This window comes from Oncorhynchus mykiss, unplaced genomic scaffold (assembly GCF_013265735.2).
Source record: "Oncorhynchus mykiss isolate Arlee unplaced genomic scaffold, USDA_OmykA_1.1 un_scaffold_218, whole genome shotgun sequence".
Taxonomy (NCBI): domain Eukaryota; kingdom Metazoa; phylum Chordata; class Actinopteri; order Salmoniformes; family Salmonidae; genus Oncorhynchus; species Oncorhynchus mykiss.
Window position 1 is genome coordinate 492,562 of NW_023493687.1, and position 27,757 is coordinate 520,318.

The following is a 27,757-nucleotide window of genomic DNA, read 5'->3' on the forward strand; positions in this document are numbered from 1 at the left end:
CCACACTGGGAGAGTCCACAGTGTTAACCCACACGACACCACCACACTGGGAGAGTCCACAGTGTTAACCCACACCACCATACTGGGAGAGTCCACAGTGTTAACCCACACCACACCACCACACTGGGAGAGTCCACAGTGTTAACCCACACCACACCACCACACTGGGAGAGTCCACAGTGTTAACCCACACCACCACACTGGGAGAGTCCACAGTGTTAACCCACACCACACCACCACACTGGGAGAGTCCACAGTGTTAACCCACACCAAACCACCACACTGGGAGAGTCCACAGTGTTAACCCACACCACCATACTGGGAGAGTCCACAGTGTTAACCCACACCACACCACCACACTGGGAGAGTCCACAGTGTTAACCCACACCACACCACCACACTGGGAGAGTCCACAGTGTTAACCCACACCACCACACTGGGAGAGTCCACAGTGTTAACCCACACCACACCACCACACTGGGAGAGTCCACAGTGTTAACCCACACCACACCACCACACTGGGAGAGTCCACAGTGTTAACCCACACCACCACACTGGGAGAGTCCACAGTGTTAACCCACACCACACCACCACACTGGGAGAGTCCACAGTGTTAACCCACACCACACCACCACACTGGGAGAGTCCACAGTGTTAACCCACACCACCACACTGGGAGAATCCACAGTGTTAACCCACACCACACCACCATACTGGGAGAGTCCACAGTGTTAACCCACACCACTGGGAGAGTCCACAGTGTTAACCCACACCACACCACCACACTGGGAGAGTCCACAGTGTTAACCCACACCACCACACTGGGAGAGTCCACAGTGTTAACCCACACCACACCACCACACAGGGAGAGTCCACAGTGTTAACCCACACCACTGGGAGAGTCCACAGTGTTAACCCACACCACACCACCACACTGGGAGAGTCCACAGTGTTAACCCACACCACACCACCACACTGGGAGAGTCCACAGTGTTAACCCACACCACCACACTGGGAGCGTCCACAGTGTTAACCCACACCACACCACCATACTGGGAGAGTCCACAGTGTTAACCCACACCACCACACTGGGAGAGTCCACAGTGTTAACCCACACGACACCACCACACTGGGAGAGTCCACAGTGTTAACCCACACCACCATACTGGGAGAGTCCACAGTGTTAACCCACACCACACCACCACACTGGGAGAGTCCACAGTGTTAACCCACACCACACCACCACACTGGGAGAGTCCACAGTGTTAACCCACACCACCACACTGGGAGAGTCCACAGTGTTAACCCACACCACACCACCACACTGGGAGAGTCCACAGTGTTAACCCACACCAAACCACCACACTGGGAGAGTCCACAGTGTTAACCCACACCACCACACTGGGAGAGTCCACAGTGTTAACCCACACCACACCACCACACTGGGAGAGTCCACAGTGTTAACCCACACCACACCACCACACTGGGAGAGTCCACAGTGTTAACCCACACCACCACACTGGGAGAATCCACAGTGTTAACCCACACCACACCACCATACTGGGAGAGTCCACAGTGTTAACCCACACCACTGGGAGAGTCCACAGTGTTAACCCACACCACACCACCACACTGGGAGAGTCCACAGTGTTAACCCACACCACCACACTGGGAGAGTCCACAGTGTTAACCCACACCACACCACCACACAGGGAGAGTCCACAGTGTTAACCCACACCACTGGGAGAGTCCACAGTGTTAACCCACACCACACCACCACACTGGGAGAGTCCACAGTGTTAACCCACACCACCACACTGGGAGAGTCCACAGTGTTAACCCACACCACACCACCATACTGGGAGAGTCCACAGTGTTAACCCACACCACCACACTGGGAGAGTCCACAGTGTTAACCCACACCACACCACCACACTGGGAGAGTCCACAGTGTTAACCCACACCACACCACCACACTGGGAGAGTCCACAGTGTTAACCCACACCACACCACCATACTAGAAGAGTCCACAGTGTTAACCCACACCACACTGGGAGAGTCCACAGTGTTAACCCACACCACTGGGAGAGTCCACAGTGTTAACCCACACCACCATACTGGGAGCTGAAACTCATAGCTGCGGAGGTTTGAGAAACTCCCATTGAAGATATTGAAACTAACTATTCCTAATAATGCTGTTTCAGTCCCAGAAGATCTGATATGATACACTTGATACTGTATCCAATAACGTCCCAAAACACTGCATGGACGCTGGAAGCACCTGTGCACTGCAGTGGGTATCTGAGAAAGAGAAAGAGAAAGAGAAAGAGAAAGAGAAAGAGAGAGAGAGAGAGAGAGAGAGAGAGAGAGAGAGAGAGAGAGAGAGAGAGATAGAGAGAGAGGGAGAGAGAGAGAGAGAGAGGGAGAGAGAGATAGAGAGAGAGAGAGAGAGAGAGAGAGAGAGAGAGAGAGAGAGAAACATTCAGGAAATACTTTTAAAAGTTTTACACATATTTAAAAACAAAATTGGGGTAGGCACAAAAATACCCTCGTACTTCTATTAGTTTTTTTCTATTAGTTTTTAACTGGTTACCTTCAGATGAGTCATGTGACACTTGTGGGGTCGAACACTCATGGTGTTCGTGAGTCTCCTCTTTCCATAGAAGGGGTCACAATAGTTCGTAGGTCAAACCGTTCAGACACCACAGACATTTACAACAGAAGACCGATTTCCGGGATGTCTCCTGGTCTGACAAACACCTCTCTGGCACCTTTCACCTCAGATGGGATGTCTCCTGGTCTGACAAACACCTCTCTGGCACCTTTCACCTCAGATGGGATGTCTCCTGGTCTGACCAACACCTCTCTAGCTCTGTCACCTTTCACCTCAGATGGGATGTCTCCTGGTCTGTCCAACACCACTCTGTCACCTTTCACCTCAGATGGGATGTCTCCTGGTCTGTCCAACACCACTCTGTCACCTTTCACCTCAGATGGGATGTCTCCTGGTCCTCCAATAATAATGACTTGGTTGGTCCTCCAATAATAATGACTTGGTTGTTCCTCCAATAATAATGACTTGGTTGGTTCTCCAATAATAATGACTTGGTTGGTCCTCCAATAATAATGACTTGGTTGGTTCTCCAATAATAATGACTTGGTTGGTTCTCCAATAATAATGACTTGGTTGGTCCTCCAATAATAATGACTTGATTGGTCCTCCAATAATAATGACTTGGTCCTCCAATAATAATGACTTGGTTGGTCCTCCAATAATAATGACTTGGTTGGTTCTCCAATAATAATGACTTGGTTGGTTCTCCAATAATAATGACTTGGTTGGTTCTCCAATAATAATGACTTGGTTGGTTCTCCAATAATAATGACTTGGTTGGTTCTCCAATAATAATGACTTGGTTGGTCCTCCAATAATAATGACTTGATTGGTCCTCCAATAATAATGACTTGGTTGGTTCTCCAATAATAATGACTTGGTTGGTTCTCCAATAATAATGACTTGGTTGGTTCTCCAATAATAATTACTTGGTCCTCCAATAATAATGACTTGGTTGGTTCTCCAATAATAATGACTTGGTTGGTTCTCCAATAATAATGACTTGGTCCTCCAATAATAATGACTTGGTTGGTCCTCCAATAATAATGACTTGGTTGGTCCTCCAATAATAATGACTTGGTTGGTTCTCCAATAATAATGACTTGGTTGGTCCTCCAATAATAATGACTTGATTGGTCCTCCAATAATAATGACTTGGTCCTCCAATAATAATGACTTGATTGGTCCTCCAATAATAATGACTTGGTCCTCCAATAATAATGACTTGGTTGGTTCTCCAATAATAATGACTTGGTTGGTTCTCCAATAATAATTACTTGGTCCTCCAATAATAATGACTTGGTTGGTTCTCCAATAATAATGACTTGGTTGGTTCTCCAATAATAATGACTTGATTGGTCCTCCAATAATAATGACTTGGTTGGTCCTCCAATAATAATGACTTGATTGGTCCTCCAATAATAATGACTTGGTTGGTCCTCCAATAATAATGACTTGGTTGGTTCTCCAATAATAATGACTTGGTTGGTTCCACTTCTGGCCCCTAGTGGTTGGTTTTGAAGGCATTCAGGCCAGAAGTCTGTAGTTCATGCTCATCTATGAATAGAAGCTGAGTGCTATAGACTATTCAATGATATTCATGTAGGTTATCATTTTAATAACATTATAACATTCACCTAATTGTGTTTGTTATTAGATTTACTTTTGTTCTTCTTTATTATTTCACTGTTGAGAGGTAGCTGGCAAGAAGCATTTCACTGCCCTGTTGAGAGGTAGCTGGCTAGAAGCATTTCACTGCCCTGTTGAGAGGTAGCTGGCAAGAAGCATTTCACTGCACTGTTGAGAGGTAGCTGGCAAGAAGCATTTCTCTGCACTGTTGAGAGGTAGCTGGCAAGAAGCATTTTACTGCACTGTTGAGAGGTAGCTGGCTAGAAGCATTTCACTGCCCTGTTGAGAGGTAGCTGGCAAGAAGCATTTCACTGCCCTGTTGAGAGGTAGCTGGCAAGAAGCATTTCACTGCACTGTTGAGAGGTAGCTGGCAAGAAGCATTTCTCTGCACTGTTGAGAGGTAGCTGGCAAGAAGCATTTTACTGCACTGTTGAGAGGTAGCTGGCTAGAAGCATTTCACTGCCCTGTTGAGAGGTAGCTGGCAAGAAGCATTTCACTGCCCTGTTGAGAGGTAGCTGGCAAGAAGCATTTCACTGCCCTGTTGAGAGGTAGCTGGCAAGAAGCAATTCACTGCCCTGTTGAGAGGTAGCTGGCTAGAAGCATTTCACTGCCCTGTTGAGAGGTAGCTGGCAAGAAGCATTTCACTGCACTGTTGAGAGGTAGCTGGCAAGAAGCATTTCTCTGCCCTGTTGAGAGGTAGCTGGCAAGAAGCCTTTTACTGCCCTGTTGAGAGGTAGCTGGCAAGAAGCATTTCACTGCCCTGTTGAGAGGTAGCTGGCAAGAAGCATTTCACTGCCCTGTTGAGAGGTAGCTGGCAAGAAGCATTTTACTGCACTGTTGAGAGGTAGCTGGCAAGAAGCATTTCACTGCCCTGTTGAGAGGTAGCTGGCAAGAAGCATTTCACTGCCCTGTTGAGAGGTAGCTGGCAAGAAGCATTTCACTGCCCTGTTGAGAGGTAGCTGGCAAGAAGCAATTCACTGCCCTGTTGAGAGGTAGCTGGCAAGAAGCATTTCACTGCCCTGTTGAGAGGTAGCTGGCAAGAAGCAATTCACTGCCCTGTTGAGAGGTAGCTGGCTAGAAGCATTTCACATTTTGCTCCCTGATGTATCTTGTGTATGACATAAACACGTTGATTTCATGTACAAGATATATAAAATAGAAATATATATTTTAAGTGAACGATGATAATCAGTTTACACAGAATTATTGCATTTTATATTTCAAATGCTCCGGCCTCCTTACTGATTATATTTTATATATCGAACACACACACACACACACACACACACACACACACACACACACACACAAACCTTCGACAGGCGTCACCCTCCGCAGCGCAGAGGCAGGCACGCATTTCTATAGGGTGGTGTTGTTCCATCATGGGCACCGGGCGGCTCGTGATTGACCAGTTTCTCTCCGGTGCTGTCAACCAGCAGCGCGCCGGCGCCTCCCCTTCCCATATAAGTGAACGGAATCTATTCATTCTTCACGCGGTGCTTGGTGAAGTAGAACCGACTGGTCCACGGGATGTTGACAGAATAAAATCTACTACTTTTGAAACATTTTTTTGTCGACCGTTTTCTTTTGGTAGTTTGGCTTTTACTTCGGTCATAGCCATCTTCATCGCCTACATATAATCTCCGGTATTTGGCACCAGTGATTGTTTTCTCTCAACCCCCGCCGTACGGGTGCGTTATTACCGAAATGAAGGCTACTACTCCCGTCCGCTCCCAGAAGGATACCTCAAGCAGCAGCGGCAACGAGCTTTCTTTACACTACCTCTCGGATCACAGCCTGAACATCGCTCGGTCTAGGTTGCAGGAAGAAGAGCAGCTGTGTCTGCAGGACGATATGAACCAGTGTTACAGTCGCCTCAAGCGCCTCGTACCCACCATACCGCAGGATAAGAAAGTCAGCAAAGTGGAGATCCTTCAGCACGTCATAGATTACATCTTGGACCTGCAGCTCGCGCTGGAGACGCACCCTTCTCTCCTGAAACAACAGACGGGGACCATGACGGGGATGTGCCCGCCGTCCCCAGCCTCTAACCGGACACCACTAACGGTTCTCAACACAGACCACCAGGTAAGAAGCAATGGCACAAGACGTCAATTCAACGTCTCTTCCACGTTGGTTCAACAATGAAATGACGTGGAAACAACGTTGATTCAACCAGTGTGTGCCCAGTGGGATGGTCCAGAAGACTATATATAGAATGGGTGGTGTGTATCAGTGGCGTTGTCCTTTTCAAGTCAGGAGACTCCTGTATTGTAGAATAACAAATGGCCTTGTTTATGTTCTTGTGGAAAACACCATATTGGCAGAAACACATGTTATTGAAACATCGTATTGACAGAGACACATGTTATTGAGACATCGTATTGGCAGAGACACATGTTATTGGAACATCTATTGACAGAGACACATGTTATTGAGACATCGTATTGACAGAGACACATGTTATTGAGACATCGTATTGACAGAGACACATGTTATTGAGACATCGTATTGGCAGAGACACATGTTATTGAAACATCGTATTGGCAGAGACACATGTTATTGAAACATCGTATTGACAGAGACACATGTTATTGAGACATCTATTGACAGAGACACATGTTATTGAAACATCGTATTGACAGAGACACATGTTATTGAAACATCGTATTGACAGAGACACGTTATTGAAACATCGTATTGACAGAGACACATGTTATTGAAAGGCATAATACGTCATTTCTAGTGGCAGTGGTTGGTGCATGTGAAAGACAGGACCCCTGTGCATGAGGTGAAGGAGTCTGTGGTCCTGCTGTGATGCTCTCAGATCAGATGATAAGTTGTGTTGTGGTCCTGCTGTGATGCTCTCAGATCAGATGATAAGTTGTGTTGTGGTCCTGCTGTGATGCTCTCAGATCAGATGATAAGTTGTGTTGTGGTCCTGCTGTGATGCTCTCAGATCAGATGATAAGTTGTGGTCCTGCTGTGATGCTCTCAGATCAGATGATAAGTTGTGTTGTGGTCCTGCTGTGATGCTCTCAGATCAGATGATAAGTTGTGTTGTGGTCCTGCTGTGATGTCATGTAGTCAACACTGGTTCATTCTCTGTATAGCTCGTGGTTTGTGTCACCTTACCTGACTCATAAACTGTCAGGTAGTATTCATTATCTTTTCCCTTATTTCAGAGGATGTCAACAGGCAAAAAGGACGACTCAGTTTTGTGTCGCTGAGAAATGGCCAATGGTGAGTAGGATCCTATTGTTCTGGTTTAAATCTGCTTCACAATCTGTGTTGTCTCTTCAATGAGATATACCTTGAATTCACCTGGATTAGTATTATTATGAGTAGTACTAGTAGTATTAGTATTATTATGAGTAGTACTAGCAGTATTAGTATTATTATGAGTAGCACCAGCAGTATTATTATTATGGGTGGTACTAGTATTATTATTATTATTATGAGTAGTACTAGCAGTATTAGTATTATTATGAGTAGTATTAGCAGTATTATTATTATGAGTAGCACCAGCAGTATTATTATTATGGGTGGTACTAGTAGTATTATTATTATTATTATGAGTAGTACTAGCAGTATTAGTATTATTATGAGTAGTATTAGCAGTATTATTATTATGAGTAGCACCAGAAGTATTATTATTATGGGTGGTACTAGTAGTATTATTATTATTATGAGTAGTACTAGTAGTATTAGTGTTATTATGAGTAGTATTAGCAGTATTATTATTATGAGTAGCACCAGCAGTATTATTAGTATGGGTGGTACTAGCAGTATTATTATTATTATGAGTAGTACTAGTAGTATTAGTATGATTGAGAGTAGTACTAGCAGTATTAGTATTATTGCGAGTAGTACCAGTAGTGTTATTATGAGTAGTACTAGCAGTATTAATATTATTATGAGTAGTACTAGCAGTATTATTATTATGAGTAGTACTAGTAGTATTAGTATTATTATGAGTAGTACTAGCAGTATTATTATTATGCGTAGTACTAGTAGTATTATTATTAATGTGAGTAGTACTAGCAGTATTATTATTACGAGTAGTACTAGCAGTAGTATTATTATGAGTAGTACTACTAGTATTATTATTGTGAGTAGTACCAACAGTATTATTATTTTGAGTAGTACTCGCAGTATTATTATTATGGGTAGTACTCACAGTATTATTATTATGGGTAGTACTAGCAATATTATTATTATGGGTAGTACTCGCAGTATTATTATTATGAGTAGTACTAGCAGTATTATTATGAGTAGTACTAGCAATATTATTATTATTGTGAGTAGTATTAGCAGTATTATTATTATGGGTAGTACTAGTATAATTATTATTATGGGTAGTAGTAGCAGTATTAGTATTATGGGTAGTGCTAGTAGTATTATTATTATGGGTAGTACTAATATTATTATTATGGGTAGTACTAGTAGAATTATTATAATGGGTAGTACCAACAGTATTATTATTATGGGTAGTACCAACAGTATTATTATTATGGTTAGTACTAGTAGTATTATTATTATGGGTAGTAGTAGCAGATGTATTAGTATTATTATTATTATTAAGTAGTACTATCAGTATTATTAGTATTATTGTTATTATGAGTAATAGTAGCAGTAGGATTATTAGTGTTATTATTATTATGAGTAATAGTAGCGGTAGTATTATAATTATTGTAAATATTATTATGAGTAATAGTAGCAGTATTATAATTAGTGTTATTATTATTATGAGTAATAGTAGCAGTAGTATTATAATTATTGTAAATCTTATTATGAGTAATAGTAGCAGTATTATAATTAGTGTTATTATTATTATGAGTAATAGTAGCAGTAGTATTATAATTATTGTAAATATTATTATGAGTAATAGTAGCAGTATTATTATTAGTGTTATTATTATTATGAGTAATAGTAGCAGTATTATTATTAGTGTTATTATTATTATGAGTGATAGTAGAGGTATTATAATTATTGTAAATATTATTATGAGTAATAGTAGTAGTATTATTATTAGTGTTATTATTATTATGAGTAATAGTAGCAGTAGTATTATTAGTGTTATTATTATTATGAGTAATAGTAGCAGTATTATTATTAGTGTTATTATTATTATGAGTAATAGTTGCGGTAGTATTATAATTATTGTAAATATTATTATGAGTAATAGTAGCAGTATTATTATTGGTGTTATTATTATTATGAGTAATAGTGGCAGTATTATTATTAGTGTTATTATTATTATGAGTAATAGTAGCGGTAGTATTATAATTATTGTAAATATTATTATGAGTAATAGTAGCAGTATTATTATTAGTGTTATTATTATTATGAGTAATAGTAGCAGTATTATTATTAGTGTTATTATTATTATGAGTAATAGTAGCAGTAGTATTATTAGTGTTATTATTATTATGAGTAATAGTAGGAGTACTGTTGTTATTGAGTAGTACTAGTAATATTATTATTATTAATATTATTGTTATTATTATGAGTAGTAGCAGTATTATTATTATGAGTGGTAGTAGTGTTGTTGCTGTGGTTTCAGCTATTAAACTGTGACTTGCAGTAGCAGTAGACAGAGTGTCATTGAGTAACCTGATTATTGACAACACCCAGGAGCCAGCTGTGTGTTGCACAATAACTGTCCTCTTGTGTAGCAACGTTCCAAGCAGAGGGTTATAGGTCATCTGCCTGTAAATGAGGAGCAGAGCCTGGTTAGGTTAGCTGGAAGGCTCTGAGACCCAGACAGGCCTGGTTAGGTTAGCTGGAAGGCTCTGAGACCCAGACAGGCCTGGTTAGGTTAGCTGGAAGGCTCTGAGACCCAGACAGGCCTGGTTAGGTTAGCTGGAAGGCTCTGAGACCCAGACAGGCCTGGTTAGGTTAGCTGGAAGGCTCTGAGACCCAGACAGGTTGACAGGCAGACAGACAAGCAGGCTGACAGGCAGGCAGGCAGACAGACAGACAGACAGACAGGCAGGGAGGTACGTAGGCAGACAGACAGACAGGCAGACAGACAGACAGGCAGGCAGGCAGGCTGACAGGCAGCTGTGTTTACGGTATACTGGAAGTCAGTTGTCTGAGCCGGTCCGTTTGTTTTGGCTTGTTGATGAAGCCCTGTGTTGTGTTGACGGCGCCAGTCAGTCTGGAGCAGACCGTTCACACACCCCATCTATTCATTCTGTCCACAGGTGTGCAGAGCAGAGCAGAGCTGAGAGCAGAGCTGCTCCAGTCCACAGCCAGCACAGCCTCAGCCTCCAGCCAGGGAATCTCAGCCAGCCACACGAAGCTTTATCACACAGGGGGATCCCCCCCCCCTCCCCCTGCTGGAGAACCTACGACGGGCAAATAAAAACATATTTATAACACGTCTATTAGAAACAAACTAAAGCCTGCTACGTTCAACTGACCCATTACTTAACTGTATATGTCAAATACAAGTACAACCTGAAAGGGTGAGTGAAGAATCCCTTGTTGTTGTGAGGTCTCGCTAGAAACTAGAGCTTGTTGAACGACAAATCCCAGTTTATAAAATGTGACAAATACCGGTTTCTAAAATAAAAATAACTCAAGCCAACAGTGTGGAACTTTACTAAACAGGAATATAACTGTCCATGTTTTGCCATCTATTGTTTAAAATAGATGATTTGTGTCGAACAAGGTTTTTCCCTGAAATCAACATGTTTCCTATTGTAAAGGGGAACAAATGGCTGGAGACACTTCAGATTGTCTATGTAGAAACAGATGCTCTAGGTGGAAGAAAATATCTATTATCCTCAAAAAGACTATTGTAATTATAAGATATTTTTATTAAAAACCTTTTGACATGTAAATAATGTGTTTTTGATTCAATATTAATACTTCAAGATGTTTTGTGAATAAACTCTCCACAGCAGTTCATTTTGCAGAGTTATATTTCAGCGTATTGTTGTTCTATTTCAGCGTATTGTTGTTATATTTCAGCGTATTGTTGTTCTATTTCAGCGTATTGTTGTTCTATTTCAGCGTATTGTTGTTATATTTCAGCGTATTGTTGTTATATTTCAGCGTATTGTTGTTCTATTTCAGCGTATTGTTGTTATATTTCAGCGTATTGTTGTTATATTTCAGCGTATTGTTGTTATATTTCAGCGTATTGTTGTTATATTTCAGCGTATTGTTGTTATATTTCAGCGTATTGTTGTTATATTTCAGCGTATTGTTGTTCTATTTCAGCGTATTGTTGTTATATTTCAGCGTATTGTTGTTATATTTCAGGGTATTGTTGTTATATTTCAGCGTATTGTTGTTATATTTCAGCGTATTGTTGTTATATTTCAGCGTATTGTTGTTATATTTCAGCGTATTGTTGTTATATTTCAGCGTATTGTTGTTATATTTCAGCGTATTGTTGTTATATTTCAGCGTATTGTTGTTATATTTCAATGTATTGTTGTTATATTTCAGCGTATTGTTGTTATATTTATATTTCAGCGTATTGTTGTTATATTTCAGCGTATTGTTGTTATATTTCAGCGTGTTGTTGTTATATTTCAGCGTATTGTTGTTATATTTCAGCGTATTGTTGTTATATTTCAGCGTATTGTTGTTATATTTCAGCGTATTGTTGTTATATTTCAGCGTATTGTTGTTATATTTCAATGTATTGTTGTTATATTTCAGCGTATTGTTGTTATATTTCAGCGTATTGTTGTTATATTTCAGCGTATTGTTGTTATATTTCAGCGTATTGTTGTTATATTTCAGCGTATTGTTGTTATATTTCAGCGTATTGTTGTTATATTTCAGCGTATTGTTGTTATATTTCAGCGTATTGTTGTTATATTTCAGCGTATTGTTGTTATATTTCAGCGTATTGTTGTTATATTTCAGCGTATTGTTGTTATATTTCAGCGTATTGTTGTTATATTTCAGCGTATTGTTGTTATATTTCAGCGTATTGTTGTTATATTTCAGCGTATTGTTGTTATATTTCAATGTATTGTTGTTATATTTCAGCGTATTGTTGTTATATTTATATTTCAGCGTATTGTTGTTATATTTCAGCGTATTGTTGTTATATTTCAGCGTATTGTTGTTATATTTCAGCGTATTGTTGTTATATTTCAGCGTATTGTTGTTATATTTCAGCGTATTGTTGTTATATTTCAGCGTATTGTTGTTATATTTCAGCGTATTGTTGTTATATTTCAGCGTATTGTTGTTATATTTCAGCGTATTGTTGTTATATTTCAGCGTATTGTTGTTATATTTCAGCGTATTGTTGTTATATTTCAGCGTATTGTTGTTATATTTCAGCGTATTGTTGTTATATTTCAGCGTATTGTTGTTATATTTCAGCGTATTGTTGTTATATTTCAGCGTATTGTTGTTATATTTCAGCGTATTGTTGTTATATTTCAGCGTATTGTTGTTATATTTCAGCGTATTGTTGTTATATTTCAGCGTATTGTTGTTATATTTCAATGTATTGTTGTTATATTTCAGCGTTTTGTTGTTATATTTCAGAGTATTGTTGTTATATTTCAGCGTATTGTTGATATATTTCAGCGTATTGTTGTTATATTTCAGCGTATTGTTGTTATATTTCAGCGTATTGTTGTTATATTTCAGCGTATTGTTGTTATATTTCAGCGTATTGTTGTTCTATTTCAGCGTATTGTTGTTATATTTCAGCGTATTGTTGTTATATTTCAGCGTATTGTTGTTATATTTCAGCGTATTGTTGATATATTTCAGCGTATTGTTGTTATATTTCAGCATATTGTTGTTATATTTCAGCGTATTGTTGTTATATTTCAGCGTATTGCTGTTATATTTCCGCGTATTGTTGTTCTATTTCAACGTTATAGCACACAGCATGTAAAGGCTCCAGTAATAGCTGGAAGAGCATTTTAAAATGTACTAAAACTGTTTGTATGTAATTTGGTAAAGCCAAAATTCCCTTGTTTTATATTCCCTTCAATTGTTTTTCTCTTGTATTGACTTAATTTAGGACCCATTTCAAATATTGACATTTTGGGCAGTTTTAACCCCATGTGAAAACCAGTCTTTAGAAGTCTGGTAGGATCGTTGATGATTTGGTAACATTTGACTGTAACTGTTGAAGAACAATACAACTGGAGAAACTAACCTCCAATCACTGCATCAGATTGTTCTGAGGACTACAAGGACCAGAACTAACCTCCAATCACTGCATCAGATTGTTCTGAGGACCACAAGGATCAAAACTAACCAATCACTGCATCAGATTGTTCTGAGGACCACAAGGACCAAAACTAACCAATCACTGCATCAGATTGTTCTGAGGACCACAAGGACCAAAACGAACCTCCAATCACTGCATCAGATTGTTCTGAGGACCACAAGGACCAAAACGAACCTCCAATCACTGCATCAGATTACTGTGCTATCCCGATAAGGATTTCCATGGTGATTTCTACCTCTGAGCCTGGATCTGTGTGAGAGGACAGCTGTTCAGTATTTACTGTGTTCCACTGTTGGACAACGTGAACTTCCACGTGATGGAGAGGAAGAGCTGTCATCACATTAAAGGGTTTCCAGTCACACTTCATGGGTCGTCCCACACTTCATGGGTTGTCTCTAGTTAAAGGGTTTCCAGTCACACTTCATGGGTCGTCCCACACTTCATGGGTTGTCTCTAGTTAGAGGGTTTCCAGTCACACTTCATGGGTCGTCTCTAGTTAGAGGGTTTCCAGTCACACTTCATGGGTCGTCTCTAGTTAGAGGGTTTACAGTCACACTTCATGGGTCGTCCCACACTTCATGGGTTGTCTCTAGTTAGAGGGTTTCCAGTCACACTTCATGGGTCGTCTCTAGTTAGAGGGTTTCCAGTCACACTTCATGGGTCGTCTCTAGTTAAAGGGTTTCCAGTCACACTTCATGGGTCATGTCTAGTTAAAGGGTTTCTGGTCACACTTCATGGGTCGTCACACACTTCATGGGTCGTCTCTAGTTAAAGGGTTTCCGGTCACACTTCATGGGTCGTCTCTAGTTAAAAGGTTTCCAGTCACACTTCATGGGTCGTCTCTAGTTAAAAGGTTTCCAGTCACACTTCATGGGTCGTCTCTAGTTAGAGGGTTTCCGGTCACACTTCATGGGTCGCCTCTAGTTAAAGGGTTTCCGATCACACTTCATGGGTCGTCTCTAGTTAAAGGGTTTCCAGTCACACTTCATGGGTCGTCTCTAGTTAAAGGGTTTCCAGTCACACTTCATGGGTTGTCTCTAGTTAAAGGGTTTCCGGTAACACTTCATGGGTCGTCCCACACTTCATGGGTCGTCTCTAGTTAAAGGGTTTCCGGTCACACTTCATGGGTCGTCTCTAGTTAAAAGGTTTCCAGTCACACTTCATGGGTTGTCTCTAGTTAAAGGGTTTCCAGTCACACTTCATGGGTCGTCTCTAGTTAAAGGGTTTCTGGTCACACTTCATGGGTCGTCTCTAGTTAAAGGGTTTCCGGTCACACTTCATGGGTCATCCCACACTTTATGGGTTGTCTCTAGTTAAAGGGTTTCCGGTCACGCTTCATGGGTCGTCCCACACTTCATGGGTTGTCTCTAGTTAAAGGGTTTCCGGTCACACTTCATGGGTCGTCTCTAGTTAGAGGGTTTCCAGTCACACTTCGTGGGTCGTCTCTAGTTAAAGGGTTTCCGGTCACACTTCATGGGTCGTCCCACACTTCATGGGTCGTCTCTAGTTAAAAGGTTTCTGGACACACTTCATGGGTCGTCCCACACTTCATGGGTCGTATCTAGTTAAAGGGTTTCCGGTCACACTTCATGGGTCATCTCTAGTCAAAAGGTTTCCAGTCACACTTCATGGGTCGTCTCTAGTTAGAGGGTTTCTAGTCACACTTCATGGGTCGTCTCTAGTTAAAGGGTTTCCAGTCACACTTCATGGGTCGTCTCTAGCTAAAGGGTTTCCGGTCACACTTCATGGGTCGTCTCTAGTTAAAGGGTTTCCAGTCACACTTCATGGGTTGTCTCTAGTTAAAGGGGTCGCGCTTCATGGGTCGTCTCTAGTTAAAGGGGTCACGCTTCATGGGTCGTCTCTAGTTAAGGGGGTCACACTTCATGGGTCATCTCTAGTTAGAGGGTTTCCAGTCACACTTCATGGGTCGTCTCTAGTTAAGGGGGTCACACTTCATGGGTCGTCTCTAGTTAGAGGGTTTCCAGTCACACTTCATGGGTCGTCTCTAGTTTTGTAACTGAGAGGGTCCTGGTCAGTCATCAGTAGTTGTAATAGTGCTGATGTGACTGATGTAGGTCTTCTGAATTGATCTCTAATCCACATACTGTTCTGTTCTGTAATTATTCCCTCTTATCAATTGATCCATTCTAGATTACTGCTTGTCTGCGGTGAAAGGCTGAGCTATTGATATTTACAGTGATGAGGACAGTGTATGCTGAATGATAAGAAATACACTTCTGACAACCTGATATGCCAAGAGAGAGACCTAGGGACAGGGTTTAGAGACCTAGGGACAGGGTTTAAGATAACTAAGAGAGAGACCTAGGGACAGGGTTTAGAGACCTAGGGACAGGGTTTAAGATAACTAAGAGAGAGACCTAGGGACAGGGTTTAAGATAACTAAGAGAGAGACTAGGGACAGGGTTTAAGATAACTAAGAGAGAGACTAGGGACAGGGTTTAAGATAACTAAGAGAGAGACTAGGGACAGGGTTTAAGATAACTAAGAGAGAGACTAGGGACAGGGTTTAAGATAACTAAGAGAGAGACCTAGGGACAGGGTGTAGGATAACTAAGAGAGAGACCTAGGGAGAGGGTTTAGAGAACTAAGAGAGAGACCTAGGGACAGGGTTTAAGATAACCAAGAGAGAGACCTAGGGACAGGGTTTAAGATAACTAAGAGAGAGACCTAGGGACAGGGTTTAGAGACCTAGGGACAGGGTTTAAGATAACCAAGAGAGAGACCTAGGGACAGGGTGTAAGATAACCAAGAGAGAGACCTAGGGACAGGGTTTAAGATAACCAAGAGAGAGACCTAGGGACAGGGTTTAAGATAACTAAGAGAGAGACCTAGGGACAGGGTGTAAGATAACCAAGAGAGAGACCTGGGACAGGGTTTAAGATAACTAAGAGAGAGAGACCTAGGGACAGGGTTTAAGATAACTAAGAGAGAGACCTAGGGACAGGGTGTAAGATAACCAAGAGAGAGACCTAGGGACAGGGTTTAAGATAACTAAGAGAGAGACCTAGGGACAGGGTTTAAGATAACTAAGAGAGAGACCTAGGGACAGGGTGTAAGATAACCAAGAGAGAGACCTAGGGACAGGGTTTAGAGACCTAGGGACAGGGTTTAGAGACCTAGGGACAGGGTTTAAGATAACCAAGAGAGAGACCTAGGGACAGGGTGTAAGATAACTAAGAGAGAGACCTAGGGACAGGGTGTAAGATAACTAAGAGAGAGACCTAAGGACAGGGTGTAAGATAACTAAGAGAGAGACCTAGGGACAGGGTGTAAGATAACTAAGAGAGAGACCTAGGGACAGGGTGTAAGATAACTAAGAGAGAGACCTAGGGACAGGGTGTAAGATAACTAAGAGAGAGACCTAGGGACAGGGTTTAAGATAACCAAGAGAGAGACCTAGGGACAGGGTTTAAGATAACTAAGAGAGAGACCTAGGGACAGGGTTTAAGATAACCAAGAGAGAGACTAGGGACAGGGTTTAAGATAACCAAGAGAGAGAGACCTAGGGACAGGGTTTAAGATAACTAAGAGAGAGACCTAGGGACAGGGTTTAAGATAACCAAGAGAGAGACTAGGGACCGGGTTTAAGATAACTAAGAGAGAGACCTAGGGACAGGGTTTAAGATAACCAAGAGAGAGACCTAGGGACAGGGTTTAAGATAACTAAGAGAGAGACCTAGGGACAGGGTTTAAGATAACCGAGAGAGACCTAGGGACAGGGTTTAAGATAACCAAGAGAGAGACCTAGGGACAGGGTTTAAGATAACTAAGAGAGAGACCTAGGGACAGGGTTTAAGATAACCAAGAGAGAGACCTAGGGACAGGGTTTAAGATAACTAAGAGAGAGACCTAGGGACAGGGTGTAAGATAACTAAGAGAGAGACCTAGGGACAGGGTGTAAGATAACTAAGAGAGAGACCTAGGGACAGGGTTTAAGATAACTAAGAGAGAGACCTAGGGACAGGGTGTAAGATAACTAAGAGAGAGACCTAGGGACAGGGTTTAAGATAACTAAGAGAGAGACCTAGGGACAGGGTTTAAGATAACTAAGAGAGAGACCTGGGGACAGGGTTTAAGATAACTAAGAGAGAGACCTAGGGACAGGGTTTAAGATAACCAAGAGAGAGACCTAGGGACAGGGTTTAGGATAACCAAGAGAGAGACCTAGGGACAGGGTTTAAGATACCTAAGAGAGAGACCTAGGGACAGGGTGTAGGATAACCAAGAGAGAGACCTAGGGACAGGGTTTAAGATACCTAAGAGAGAGACCTAGGGACAGGGTTTAAGATACCTAAGAGAGAGACCTAGGGACAGCGTTTAAGATAACCAAGAGAGAGACCTAGGGACAGGGTGTAAGATAACTAAGAGAGAGACCTAGGGACAGGGTTTAAGATAACCAAGAGAGAGACCTAGGGACAGGGTGTAAGATAACTAAGAGAGAGACCTAGGGACAGGGTGTAAGATAACTAAGAGAGAGACCTAGGGACAGGCTTTAAGATAACTAAGAGAGAGACCTAGGGACAGGGTTTAAGATAACTAAGAGAGAGACCTAGGGACAGGGTTTAAGATAACTAAGAGAGAGACCTAGGGACAGGGTTTAAGATAACTAAGAGAGAGACCTAGGGACAGGGTTTAAGATAACCAAGAGAGAGACCTAGGGACAGGGTGTAAGATAACTAAGAGAGAGACCTAGGGACAGGGTTTAAGATAACTAAGAGAGAGACCTAGGGACAGGGTTTAAGATAACTAAGAGAGAGACCTAGGGACCGGGTTTAGAGACCTAGGGACAGGGTTTAAGATAACCAAGAGAGAGACCTAGGGACAGGGTTTAAGATAACTAAGAGAGAGACCTAGGGACAGGGTTTAAGATAACCAAGAGAGAGACCTAGGGACAGGGTTTAAGATAACTAAGAGAGAGACCTAGGGACAGGGTTTACGATAACTAAGAGAGAGACCTAGGGACAGGGTTTAAGATAACCAAGAGAGAGACCTAGGGACAGGGTTTAAGATAACCAAGAGAGAGACCTAGGGACAGGGTTTAGAGACCTAGGGACAGGGTTTAAGATAACCAAGAGAGAGACCTAGGGACAGGGTTTAAGATAACCAAGAGAGAGACCTAGGGACAGGGTTTAAGATAACTAAGAGAGAGACCTAGGGACAGGGTTTAAGATAACCAAGAGAGAGACCTAGGGACAGGGTTTAAGATAACCAAGAGAGAGACCTAGGGACAGGGTGTAAGATAACTAAGAGAGAGACCTAGGGACAGGGTTTAAGATAACTAAGAGAGAGACCTAGGGACAGGGTGTAAGATAACTAAGAGAGAGACCTAGGGACAGGGTGTAAGATAACTAAGAGAGAGACCTAGGGACAGGGTTTATGATAACTAAGAGAGAGACCTGGGGACAGGGTTTAAGATAACTAAGAGAGAGACCTAGGGACAGGGTGTAAGATAACTAAGAGAGAGACCTAGGGACAGGGTTTAAGATAACTAAGAGAGAGACCTAGGGACAGGGTTTAAGATAACTAAGAGAGAGACCTAGGGACAGGTTGTAAGATAACTAAGAGAGAGACCTAGGGACAGGGTTTAAGATAACTAAGAGAGAGACCTAGGGACAGGGTTTAAGATAACTAAGAGAGAGACCTAGGGACAGGTTGTAAGATAACTAAGAGAGAGACCTAGGGACAGGGTTTTGTAGGTGTTAATATACGTGAGCAGATAGACTAGGATCAGGGTTTTGTAGGTGTTAATATATGTGAGCAGAGAGACTAGGGACAGGGTTTTGTAGGTGTGCCTATACGTGAGCAGAGAGACTAGGGACAGGGTTTTGTAGGTGTTAATATACGTGAGCAGAGAGACTAGGGACAGGGTTCTGTAGTTAACCTGTAGGTGTTAATATACGTGAGCAGAGAGACTAGGGACAGGGTTTTGTAGTTAATGTAGGTGTGACTCTACGTGAGCAGAGAGACTAAGGACAGGGTTTTGTAGGTGTGACTATACGTGAGCAGAGAGACTAGGGACAGGGTTTTGTAGTTAATGTAGGTGTGACTCTACGTGAGCAGAGAGACTAGGGACAGGGTTTTGTAGGTGTGACTCTACGTGAGCAGAGAGACTAGGGACAGGGTTTTGTAGTTAATGTAGGTGTGACTACGTGAGCAGAGAGACTAGGGACAGGGTTTTGTAGTTAATGTAGGTGTGACTCTACGTGAGCAGAGAGACTAGGGACAGGGTTTTGTAGGTGTTAATATACGTGAGCAGAGAGACTAGGGATAGGGTTTTGTAGTTAATGTAGGTGTGACTACGTGAGCAGAGAGACTAGGGACAGGGTTTTGTAGTTAATGTAGGTGTGACTCTACGTGAGCAGAGAGACTAGGGACAGGGTTTTGTAGTTAACCTGTAGGTGTGACTCTACGTGAGCAGAGAGACTAGGGACAGGGTTTTGTGATTAATGTAGGTGTTAATATACGTGAGCAGAGAGACTAGGGACAGGGTTTTGTAGGTGTGAAAATACGTGAGCAGAGAGACTAGGGACAGGGTTTTGTAGTTAACCTGTAGGTGTGACTCTACGTGAGCAGAGAGACTAGGGACAGGGTTTTGTAGTTAACCTGTAGGTGTGACTCTACGTGAGCAGAGAGACTAGGGACAGGGTTTTGTAGGTGTTAATATACGTGAGCAGAGAGACTAGGGACAGGGTTCTGTAGTTAATGTAGGTGTGACTCTACGTGAGCAGAGAGACTAGGGACAGGGTTTTGTGGTTAATGTAGGTGTGACTCTACGTGAGCAGAGAGACTAGGGACAGGGTTTTGTAGTTAATGTAGGTGTGACTCTACGTGAGCAGAGAGACTAGGGACAGGGTTTTGTAGTTAATGTAGGTGTGACTACGTGAGCAGAGAGACTAGGTGAGTCCAGGAGGTTTTCCAGACACCGTGATTGACTGGCCCTTTAAGGACAGGGAAGCAGTAAGCCAGCTGTGTGTTTCCAGTCTGTGTACATAGTGAACATGACCCTTGTGGCCTGGACAGCCCTGTTGTTATGGTGTGTCATGTCTGTTGTTGTGATGGCTCAGGGTCTAATAGTCTGACGGACACCTTCACACGCACAGAGAAGACAGGAAACAGAGTTACAGTCCTCTACCTCAGGAAGAGGACCACATCGTTATGACTACAGTTATAATAGAGATGACAGGAAACAGAGTTACAGTCCTCTACCTCAGGAAGAGGACCACATCGTTATGACTACAGTTATTATAGAGATGACAGGAAACAGAGTTACAGTCCTCTACCTCGGGAAACAGGAAACAGAGTTACAGTCCTCTACCTCAAGAAGAGGACCACATCGTTATGACTACAGCTATTGTTTTCAGTCGTGTTTATATTTAGTCATCTCGTAGACGTTCTTGTCCAGAGCATCTGGCAAATAAGTCGAATCACTAGAGGCATTGACCTCGAAGCCAGTTCCACTGCATTTGTTAATTGTTGCCTTCTAATCAGTGACTGGTTTAGACCGGGGACACCAGCTACGTGCAATTAATTATCAGGTAGAACAGAAAACCAGCAGGCTCTGGACCTCGTCAGGTCAGAGTTGAATAACCCTGTTATAGGCTGAGGTGATCACACCTGTTTCTTCATAGACTCTGTGAAATATCTGCTGGGCAGGGCTGAGGTGATCACACCTGTTTCTTCATAGACTCTGTGAAATATCTGCTGGGCAGGGCTGAGAGGATCACACCTGTTTGAGGTAGAGGCTTGTGTATACTATGTGGTCAGACTGTGTGTGTGCGTGTGTGTGTGTGTGTGTGTGTGTGTGTGTGTGTGTGTGTGTGTGTGTGTGTGTGTGTGTGTGTGTGTGTGTGTGTGTGTGTGTGTCACCAGTGCTAAGCTACGCTTCATCTCTTCTCAGGCCTGGGTCTGGCCACAATACTTCGTCCACGTCACAAGATACGTTTTCTCTTGCCAAACATCGAGGGAAGTATCTCCTAGCATGACTTTCCAACCTTGGACGGAGACAACCTCTATGTCCCCACATGGAGGGAAGTATCTCCTAGCATGGCGTATCCAACCTTGGACAGAGGCAACCTCTATGTCTCCACATGGAGGGAAGTATCTCCCAGCATGGCGTATCCAACCTTGGACAGAGGCAACCTCTATGTCCCCACATGGAGGGAAGTATCTCCTAGCATGGCGTATCCAACCTTGGACAGAGACAACCTCTATGTCCCCACATGGAAGGAAGTATCTCCTAGCATGGCGTATCCAACCTTGGACAGAGACAACCTCTATGTCCCCACATGGAGGGAAGTATCTCCTAGCATGACTTTCCAACCTTGGACGGAGACAACCTCTATGTCCCCACATGGAGGGAAGTATCTCCTAGCATGGCGTATCCAACCTTGGACAGAGGCAACCTCTATGTCTCCACATGGAGGGAAGTATCTCCCAGCATGGCGTATCCAACCTTGGACAGAGGCAACCTCTATGTCCCCACATGGAGGGAAGTATCTCCCAGCATGGCGTATCCAACCTTGGACAGAGGCAACCTCTATGTCCCCACATGGAGGGAAGTATCTCCCAGCATGGCGTATCCAACCTTGGACAGAGACAACCTCTATGTCCCCACATGGAGGGAAGTATCTCCTAGCATGGCGTATCCAACCTTGGACAGAGACAACCTCTATGTCCCCACATGGAGGGAAGTATCTCCCAGCATGGCGTATCCAACCTTGGACAGAGACAACCTCTGTGTCCCCACATGGAGGGAAGTATCTCCTAGCATGGCGTATCCAACCTTGGACAGAGACAACCTCTATGTCCCCACATGGAGGGAAGTATCTCCTAGCATGGTGTATCCAACCTTGGACAGAGGCAACCTCTATGTCTCCACATGGAGGGAAGTATCTCCCAGCATGGCGTATCCAACCTTGGACAGAGGCAACCTCTATGTCTCCACATGGAGGGAAGTATCTCCCAGCATGGCGTATCCAATCTTGGACAGAGGCAACCTCTATGTCTCCACATGGAGGGAAGTATCTCCCAGCATGGCGTATCCAATCTTGGACAGAGGCAACCTCTATGTCTCCACATGGAGGGAAGTATCTCCCAGCATGGCGTATCCAATCTTGGACAGAGGCAACCTCTATGTCCCCACATGGAGGGAAGTATCTCCTAGCATGGCGTATCCAACCTTGGACAGAGACAACCTCTATGTCCCCACATGCGTCCTCCATTGCCTGGAGAAGCGGCAGGCGGGCATAGGGTTGGCGATCATACACTTTCCAGCGCCAGGCTGAGAAGAATTCCTCTGTGGGATTTAGAAAAGGTGAATATGGGGGTAGGTACAAAACTACAAATTGTGGATGGGGTGGCAAACCAGTTTTGGACCAGAACAGCCCGGTGAAAACTAACATTGTCCCATAAAACCACAAATCTAGCAGGCTCCTGATCTGGATCAGGGACAAGCATTGTGTAAATTGCATCCAGAAAAGTGAGCATATGACCGGTGTTGTACGGACCCAGTGTGGCGTTGTGATGGAGGACCCCGTTTTGAGTGAGCATATGGCCGGTGTTGTACGGACCCAGTGTGGCGTTGTGATGGAGGACCCCGTTTTGAGTGAGCATATGGCCGGTGTTGTACGGACCCAGTGTGGCGTTGTGATGGAGGACCCCGTTTTGAGTGATGGCAGCACACATAGTTATATATATATTATCCCCACGCTGTCCGGGGACATTGGTAATTGCCCTCTGTCCTATTGCATTCCTTCCGCGGCGCCTGGTTTTGGTGAGGTTGAAACCAACCTCATCCACATAAATAAATTCATGGCGAATTACATGGGCATCCAGCTCCAATACTCTCTGTAACAGACAAAAGGATATACAGAGGAGTAAATATGGTCTGAAGTACTGGAAGTAGTGTTGCATTCATACCTTTACAAAGTCATGTCGCATATTCTTGCCTCTGTCAGAGTTTCTCTCAAATGACACCTTGTAAAGTTGTTTCATCGTCACTCGGTGCCGTTGGAGGATGCGTTGTGTGGTCGACAGGCTTACAGCATTGATGTTGTTAAATATGGTGTCATTCTTCAAGATATGCTCTCTTATCTCTCGAATCCTAATTGCATTGTCGGGCCAAAACCATATTTATAATTGCAGTCTCTTGTACATCTGTAAACAAGCGTCCTCGTCCTCCATGATGTCTTTGCCTTTCCACTCCTGTACAGAATTCAAACACAGTCTGTGTTCAGCATAGGAACTGTAAACAATGTACAACAACATGTAGTACAGCCTGATAACCAACCTCATTCATTCAATGCAGTGCAGTAAATGGATGGCTTAGAGTTACAAATGTTTATGCAAAACTATGCAGTCATACGTATTTTACAGTACATTACTGTAATGCTAAAATAGTCATTATATAGTTGCATACCTGTTCTCATTTCTGAAGGTTTGAATTATGGATGCCACTGTAAATCGACTCAAGTTGGGCTGGACTCTCAGTCCAGCCTCTCTCATGGTCAAACCGTAGTTGATCACATGATCAACAAGTGTTTCCCTTTCCTTCTCTTCTTTGCCCTCGTCCTCTTCCTCTCCCTCCTACTCCTCTTGCTCTTAGTCCATTGTTGGCATCCATTGTTCAAAACAGGTAATCTGACCTTTGACCTATTTATAGGCCTATACTACAGTAAAGCAGTGATTGGTTAGTGATCAGTTAAGCTATTAGTGTTTGCACATGTGAGGAGTGTGTGTGTGTGTGACCTGGTGAATAAGTGTAGCATTTTGATTGGTTGTGTTTGGAAAAGGAAAGCAGATTAGATTTAGATGTTAGATTTTTGTGTTTTAGGTAGAGAATTGTGAGTAGTGTTTTGAAAAAAAGTGTTTCATGCAATTGACAACTCGAGTCGAAGGCTGAGAAATAGCTTCTGGTTTTGGATATTCGGAGTTCTGCACTTTCAGTGAGAGGTTTCAAAAATCGTGTGACATGAAAAGATGTTGTGTGTAAAGCAGTTGGATAAAACTGTAAAATACTGTTTGATTGTGTTCGTCATAAAACCTCCAAATGGAGGTTCCTTGTCACTTAACAAAATACATATTGAATATTAAAATTAAAGTTTAAGATCAGAAGGTTATTTTGCAGTAGTTTTCCTATAGACACAAAGCTTGTGATCAGAGTTTACAGAAGGCTTCAGGAAATGTACTTCTAGTCTTGGTTTGGCCTGTCTACTGAGTGTACAGACATCCCCACTTACCACCTGTCTCCTAAATAAGTCAAGTGGAATGTTTTTATGGTATAGAAAAGCCTCTTGTTTAATCACACATGTTCTGCCAGCCTAGTGCATAAACTATGGAGGCTAGAGATGGGCTCGGTCTTCAATAAACCTTCTGAGTCTGTTAAACTGCAATAACAGGTTTAGCTGTTCTCCCCTCCTGATTTAACTTGACATTACACCGTTCCACAGGGGCACACATCGGTCTCTCTCTCTCTGTGTGTGTGTGTGTGTGTGTGTAAAAAGAGGAGAGCGTGCTGCCTCTTGGACAGTACTTGATGAGACTCTAATTGGTGCAGAGTGATTAAATATCTCATGCTTCTAACTAATTGCATCTATTTAGAGCAGCTATTAGCTTAAAAACCACCAACAGGCGTTTCCTCAAACTAAATGTTCGATGTTGTTCAGAAAACCCAGAGGACAGGAAAACAATACGAAGACAGAGAGAAGAAGAGAGGATTGTATTTTATATGATGAGGTTCAGAAAACAATGTGAAGACAGAGAGAAGAAGAGAATTGTATTTTATATGATGAGGTTCAGAAAACAATGTGAAGACAGAGAGAAGAAGAGAGAATTGTATTTTATATGATGAGGTTCAGAAAACAATGTGAAGACAGAGAGAAGAAGAGAATTGTATTTTATATGATGAGGTTCAGAAAACAATACGAAGACAGAGAGAAGAAGAGAGGATTGTATTTTATATGATGAGGTTCAGAAAACCCAGAGGACAGGAAAACAATACGAAGACAGAGAGAAGAAGAGAGGATTGTATTTTATAAGATGAGGTTCTTTTTTCTTCCTGGTTTCTACTGCCTTACTTTTAGCAAAATGACTGAAGCCTTTCAAAAAGTCTCTATACTGAATCCTTTAAAAAGTCTCTATACTGAATCCTTTAAAAAAGTCTCTATACTGAATCCTTTTAAAAAGTCTCTATACTGAATCCTTTTAAAAAGTCTCTATACTGAATCCTTTAAAAAGTCTCTATACTGAATCCTTTAAAAAGTATACTGAATCCTTTAAAAAAGTCTCTATACTGAAGACTTTAAAAAGTCTCTATACTGAATCATTTTAAAAAGTCTCTATACTGAATCCTTTAAAAAGTCTCTATACTGAATCCTTTTAAAAAGTATCTATACTGAATCCTTTAAAAAGTCTCTATACTGAATCCTTTAAAAAAGTCTCTATACTGAATCCTTTTAAAAAGTCTCTATACTGAATCCTTTTAAAAAGTCTCTATACTGAATCCTTTTAAAAGTCTCTATACTGAATCCTTTTAAAAAGTCTCTATACTGAATCATTTAAAAAGTCTCTATACTGAATCCTTTTAAAAAGTCTCTATACTGAATCCTTTTAAAAAGTCTCTATACTGAATCCTTTAAAAAGTCTCTATACTGAATCCTTTTAAAAAGTCTCTATACTGAATCCTTTTAACAAGTCTCTATACTGAATCCTTTTAAAAAGTCTCTATACTGAATCCTTTAAAAAGTCTCTATACTGAATCCTTTAAAAAGTCTCTATACTGAATCCTTTAAAAAAGTCTCTATACTGAATCCTTTTAAAAAGTCTCTATACTGAATCCTTTAAAAAGTCTCTATACTGAATCATTTTAAAAAGTCTCTATACTGAATCCTTTTAAAAAGTCTCTATACTGAATCCTTTAAAAAGTCTCTATACTGAATCCTTTAAAAAGTCTCTATACTGAATCCTTTTAAAAAGTCTCTATACTGAATCCTTTTAAAAAGTCTCTATACTGAATCCTTTTAAAAAGTCTCTATACTGAATCATTTTAAAAAGTCTCTATACTGAATCCTTTAAAAAGTCTCTATACTGAATCCTTTTAAAAAGTCTCTATACTGAATCCTTTTAAAAAGTCTCTATACTGAATCCTTTAAAAAGTCTCTATACTGAATCCTTTTAAAAAGTCTCTATACTGAATCCTTTTAAAAAGTCTCTATACTGAATCCTTTAAAAAGTATCTATACTGAATCCTTTTAAAAAGTCTCTATACTGAATCCTTTAAAAAGTCTCTATACTGAATCCTTTTAAAAAGTCTCTATACTGAATCCTTTAAAAAGTCTCTATACTGAATCATTTTAAAAAGTCTCTATACGGAAGCCCCCCCCCCCCCCTTCTTTCTGCAGTAATAGCATTGTCTGAGCACTGACTTGGTAGTCATAGTTACGTAACATTCCTAATCAAAGGATTTCATCTCCACCACATTTTTTGATCTGGACAAATTAAAATGAAAGACATCAGGCACAAATTAACATAAATCATTATGTGAATGTAAATTGTGTTCATTTCAAAACATTTCTTATTCTTATTCCTATTATAATTGCCAGCACCGTCATATAAATCAGTATTTATAACAGCCACATACAGTGGAAGTCGGAAGTTTACATACACTTAGGTTGGATTCATTAAAACTCATTTTTCAACCACTCCACAAATTTCTTGTTAACAAAATGTTTAATGACCACAAGCATACTTCCAAAGTTGTGGAAAAATCCCTTAAGGACAACAAAGTCAAGGTATTGGAGTGGCCGTCACAAAGCCCTGACCTCAATCCCATAGAAAATTGGTGGGCAGAACTGAAAAAGCGTGTGCCTGCCAGGAGGCCTAGAAACCTGACTCAGTAACACCAGCTCTGTCAGGAGGAATGGGCCAAAATTCACCCAACTTATTGTGGGAAGCTTGTGGAAGGCTACCCGAAAAGTTTGACCCAAGTTAAACAATTTAAAGGCAATGCTACCAAATACTAACTGAGTGTATGTAAACTTCTGACCCACTGGGAATGTGATGAAAGAAATAAAAGCTGAAATAATTCATTCTCTCTACTATTATTCTTACTTTTCACATTCTTAAAATAAAGTGGTGATCCTAACTGACCTAAGACAGGGATTTTTTTACTAGGATTAAATGTCAGGAATTGTGAAAAACTGAGTTTAAATGTATTTGTCCACGGTGTATGAAACTTCTGACATCAACTGTATACAGGACCAGTCAAGGTT

At 41.7% G+C, this 27,757-nt stretch overlaps 1 protein-coding gene across 1 annotated transcript; it reads left to right on the plus strand.

Moving 5' to 3' along the window:
* Positions 1 to 5,716: 5,716 nt before the first annotated feature.
* Positions 5,717 to 11,094, plus strand: id4 (inhibitor of DNA binding 4). Its single transcript, XM_036973025.1, has 3 exons — positions 5,717 to 6,331; positions 7,429 to 7,486; positions 10,453 to 11,094. Exons 1-2 carry the CDS (start codon positions 5,951 to 5,953, stop codon positions 7,471 to 7,473), a joined length of 426 nt encoding a protein of 141 aa, XP_036828920.1. The 5' UTR covers positions 5,717 to 5,950; the 3' UTR covers positions 7,474 to 7,486; positions 10,453 to 11,094.
* The last annotated feature ends 16,663 nt before the right edge of the window (positions 11,095 to 27,757 follow it).